The 5,012-nt window shown below is 38.0% G+C and overlaps 1 protein-coding gene across 2 annotated transcripts in view; it reads left to right on the top strand.

Annotated features, from left to right (window-relative positions):
- Positions 1 to 4,737, top strand: part of exd1 (exonuclease 3'-5' domain containing 1) — a 13,268-nt gene extending 8,531 nt beyond the window's left edge. The window contains exons 10-11 of one of the 2 annotated variants that reach the window (XM_016260023.1): positions 1,858 to 2,040; positions 4,290 to 4,737. In XM_016260023.1, the coding sequence (XP_016115509.1) occupies positions 1,858 to 2,040; positions 4,290 to 4,373 (267 nt within the window). In that variant the 3' untranslated portion in view covers positions 4,374 to 4,737. Of the gene's footprint in view, positions 1 to 1,857; positions 2,041 to 4,285 lie in introns of both variants that reach the window. The other variant, XM_016260021.1, reaches the window with a different exon arrangement.
- Positions 4,738 to 5,012: the final 275 nt, after the last annotated feature.

The raw sequence follows: 5,012 nt of genomic DNA, 5'->3' as shown, positions 1-5,012 counted from the left end.
AAGTCTCTTATGCTCATCAAAGTTGCATTTACTTGATAAAAAATACAGAAAAAAACGAATTATGAAATATTGCAATTTAAAATGATGGTTTACTATATGAATATACTTTAAAACATTATTTATTTCTGTCAAGTCACCTTTATTTATATAGCGCTTTTAACAATACAGATTGTCAAAGCAACTGAACAGCATTAATTAGGAAAATAGTGTCAATAATGCAAAATGACAATAGTAAACACTCTGTGATGCGCAGCTGTATTTTCAGCATCATTCCTCCCAGTCTTCAGTGTCTCATGATCTTCAGAAATCAGTATAATAAGCTGATTTATTATCAGAGCTGGAAACTGTTGCTGCTTCATGTTGTTTTGGAAGCTTTGATACTTTTTTTCAGGATTCTTTAATGAATAAAAAGTAAAAAAAAGAACAGCATTTATTTAAAAAAAGGAAATCTTTTGGAATAATATACACTACCGTTCAAATGTTTGGGGTTAGTAATTTTTCCCCTTTTTTCATGAGAAATTCATAAGTAATGAAGACTTATGTAGTTAGAAAATATTTCTATTTTGAATAAATGCTGTTCTTTGTGACGTTTTATTAATCAAAGAATCCTGAAAAGGTATCGCAGGTTCCAAAACAATATTAAGCAGCACAACTGTTTCCAGCTCTGATAATAAATCAGCAGATTGTTAATAAATCAGAAGGGTAATGGAATTAAGGATCATGAGACACTGAAGTAATGGATGATAAATTCAGCTTTGCATCACAGAAATAAATGACATTTTACAGTATATTAAAATAGAAAACCATTATTTTAAATTGTAATTTTTACAATTGTTTTGTTGTTGTTCTGTATGCTTAATAGAATAAATGCATCAATGCATGATGAGCAGAAGAAACCTCTTCTTACTGATCCCACACTTTTGAACGGCAGTGTAGATATGAAATGTTTTATCATTCAGTAGTATAATAACAATACTTCTGTTGATTTCTTCTTTGTTCTGTTGTTTATTAGTCCTTGTGCTTGCAATTTGCTTATTTTATTCCGGATTAGGGGTGGGGGATATGGGAAAAATATATCACGATTCTTTATCCTGTTGGTTTTACTACTTTGCAAGTTGTCTGCGCATTACAGCCAATCTAGTTTCCCTGTTATAAACACACAGCCTTTCAGGGTAACAAATAGAATGAAAAAGGCAGATATTTAGGCCAAAGTGGGTGAAGCCAAAAGTTGTTTTAAACCTGAAGGAGTTGATTTCTTCTGCTGAACATATAAATGATATTTTGAGGAACATTGAAAACCGTTGCTGGTTCACAGAGACTTAGTATTCTTCCTTCCATCAAAGTCTCTGTGAACCAGCAACTGTTTGGTTACCCACATTCTTCAAAATATCATCTTTTGTGTTCAACACAAGAAAGAAATTAATACAGGTTTGGGACGGCATGTGAGTGAGTACATAATGACATTATTAATGTCAGTAATGAAATAAAATTTTAGGGTGAACTATCCCTTTAATGACAGCACACATCTAATATACAGACACGCGTCTGTTTCTCTCAACTGCTTGCTTTTGTATGTAAACCTGGTGTTTCGACAGTATTAGTATCCGGTCACTGTGATGTAGACGGTCCTCCCTCTCTCTCACTCTCACTCACTCACTCTATCACTCACTCACACACACTCACTCACTCACTCACTCACTCACTCACTCACTCACTCACTCTATCACTCACTCACTCACTCTATCACTCACTCACACACACTCACTCACTCAGGACAGTAAATGTGGGGCAGTAGTTCCACATGAGCTCTGCTGAGGTTTCACATGTGAGTAAGACGTCCTCTTCTCTCTCTCGCAGGAGTGTCCTGAGCTGTGGTACCTCCGTCCCTCTCCACCTGCTCTGATGAACATCATGTCTGCTTCGGTCAGTCATCTTCTGCCGCTGCGCCTCGTGCTTCTGGACGCTCTGATGTCAGATTACACCATTCTGGTAGATGCATATATGAGCAGCTACCGCAACCAGTCTCTTCACATCGAGCAGGTGAGAACATGCACGCATGGCTTTAACATCAGAATGGTTTCATTATAAACCTATTTACTAATGATTCATAAATGGGTAACCTAATAAAAGTAGTTCATACAAAAATTAACATTTGCTGAAAATGTGCTCATCCTCAGTTCATCCCAGATCAGGATGAGTTTGTTTCTTCATCAGGTTTGTAGAAATGTAGCACTGCATCAGTGTCTCAGCAATGGATGCTCTGCAGTGAATGGGTGCCGTCAGAATGAGAGTCCAAGCAGCTGATAAAGATGTATTTAACTTTACGTCTGGTCTGAATCAGGAGAGAAATCCGCACGGATCAAGCACCGTTTGCTCTTATTTTGATGCGAGAGACAACAGCAGATGGACTTGTACACTAGAGAAAGCGTTATGGACGCTTGATGGATTTGCTTCAGCTTTTGTCTTCTCAAGATAAGGGATGTAATGGTATGAACATTTCTTAATATGATTATAGTGTCCAAAATTATCACGGTTATTAGTATTATCACGGTATTGTTAAAATGTGCTGGAGATGTTAAAGTACTGATACATAAATCACTCCAAGTTTTATTTTTAGAGATCAACACAACAAATAAAATGAGTTTTTGTTTGCATAAACACTAGAACAATAACATTACCAGTGATGTCCGGATTTTAAATGACAACATGACTGACAACAGTTTATCTAATCACACGAACGAAATGTTCAAATAAAGCTTTGAAACGGTTCATAAAACGGTAAACTTCACATTTCAGCCTTTAAATAAAGAAAAGGGTTGAGTCAAAATGATAATTGATTAATAAATGATTATATGTATTTGATCTGCTCCATAAATGATTCTAGATAACTTGTATGAATTGTTTAAAAATGTAGAATCCACAGAAGCTTGTTTTTCATCAGCCGGTCAGAATGTGCAGCAGGGCTTGTAAATCAGGTCTGTTTTTGGCTGGACAGTAAATATGTCTCTGTAACTCCACTCGCTGACAGCTGGTGGCGCTGATGGATATATTCATTTGTATAATTCCCTTATTAGCACTCTTAAACCCTCCCAGCTTCTCCGCCAAACGACGCTGCTGTGCGCACGCAAGACTGTTACTTAAAACTCTGCTTTATGCTGGACCGAATCAGAATCAGAAAGAGCTAACCCAGAAAGAGCTATTTATCCGGAGTTGTTCAAATCGCGGTAATCTAATATGGTTATAATAATTAAAATATGAAATGGTAATACTAATCGTGGGGAATTTTATCATGATTTATCGTCAAACCAGTAATCGTTACATCTCTTCTCCAGATGTTAACTGATGGACTGGAGTGCTGTGGATTATTGTGATGTTTTTATCAGCTGTTTGGACTGTCATTCTGACGGCACCCATTCACTGCAGAGCATCCATTGCTGAGACACTGATGCAGTGCTACATTTCTACAAACCTGATGAAGAAACACACTCCTCTACATCTCGGATGGCCTGAGGGTGTGTGCATTTTCAGCATTTTCATTTTTGGGTGAACTATCCCTTTAATGAGTCGTCTACACGGTTATCCAGTCATAGTGTTTGATTGTCCTGTCTGTTATTGTGTGATTAATATTAACTCCTTCCCCGCCAAACACAGAATTTTCTGTGTTCTCACTGTTAAACGCTAGGGGGCGCTATCTCGCATCTCCTGATTGAGTCTAGAATCACTCGATCAAAAACACAGACCAGGAAGACGCAAAAACCAGCGCTCTCATATGCAAGCGTATGAAAAATAATGCGATCATCAACACTAACCGCATATAAATGAAAACTGCCTAATGTTAGCGAGGTAAGTGTGGATCCAGAAAGAGCTGTGAAGCTTTGGGAACGCTGATGGAAGCCATCTACTGCAGCTTTGCTTTGATAATATTACTGAATATGATACAGATGTAGTATTTGATAAAAATTTGATTTTCTCAGCTTTTTGCTCAATGTAGTTTTAGACTTCATAAAAAAAGCAACATTCAAGTGTTGATTAAAAGAAACGATTCTTGAAGCTAGAATAAAACAGGTTTTTTAGTTTGAAAGTGGAGGGTCTGATCTTTAGTTTGATGTATTGCATGTTCAGATATTCATACAACAAAATATTCTGGGGGCCTTAAAATATTCGTGAAAGTCAGCAAAAACGCTGGCGGGGAAAGTTAACAATCTAACGGAGAGCAGCTGTGTTTTACTGTGTTTTGTGTGAGTGATGTGACTCTGAGCGGTGTAATACTGTGGTGTTGTGTCAGACAGAAGGGGCGCTCCCTGCAGAAGCCGAGGAGCTGCTGTGTGTGCTGCAGGAGCGGAGGAGCTGGGCGGCTCGACGGTACTCTCTGACCGACGCCGGCCTGCTGAGACGCTCCAGCTTCAACACTCACACCCACATCTGATCAAACCCTGTCCACACAGCAGCCAGTTAAGCTACAAAGACCTGTGAACTCTGTTCAGTCTGATGTAGTTGAGCGCATTTGTCATATTACTGTCAAAAGAAGACAGAATTTTTGTTTGTGTGCAGTTTGTTGGACTTCACAGGCGCTGTTTCTTTGCTCTGCTGTAACGTGTGAAGAGTATTTCTGTATCACATGTACAGCTGTTACGTGGCTGTTGGTGCTGCTGGTTTGTGACGCATTAAAAAGCCTGTTTTTGTTCCGTCTTCTTTCATTGTGTCCTGATTGTGTGTCAGTCCTGCAGATCTGATCAATTTAAAGTTGTACTTTTTTACTTTTACTCAAGCATGTTTTTGTTCAGATACGTGTACTTTTGAGAGAAACTTTCACAGAGTATAATTTGAGTACTTTTCACGCCCCTGACCGAGTCATTATTCACGTCAAGTTTTGTTCTCGTCTGACACTCTTTTATCATGAGAGAAATGCAGGAGAACACACTGGGAGAACACCCCATGAAATAAATATACTTAATACTTTCAAGTACATTTATTTTTCACTAGGGAAACTACATTATAAATCACACTAAGTA

This window comes from Sinocyclocheilus grahami, unplaced genomic scaffold (genome assembly GCF_001515645.1).
Source record: "Sinocyclocheilus grahami isolate Dianchi unplaced genomic scaffold, SAMN03320097.WGS_v1.1 scaffold1981.1, whole genome shotgun sequence".
NCBI classification, from domain to species: Eukaryota; Metazoa; Chordata; class Actinopteri; order Cypriniformes; family Cyprinidae; genus Sinocyclocheilus; species Sinocyclocheilus grahami.
This window is presented reverse-complemented; position numbering and strand designations above follow the sequence as displayed.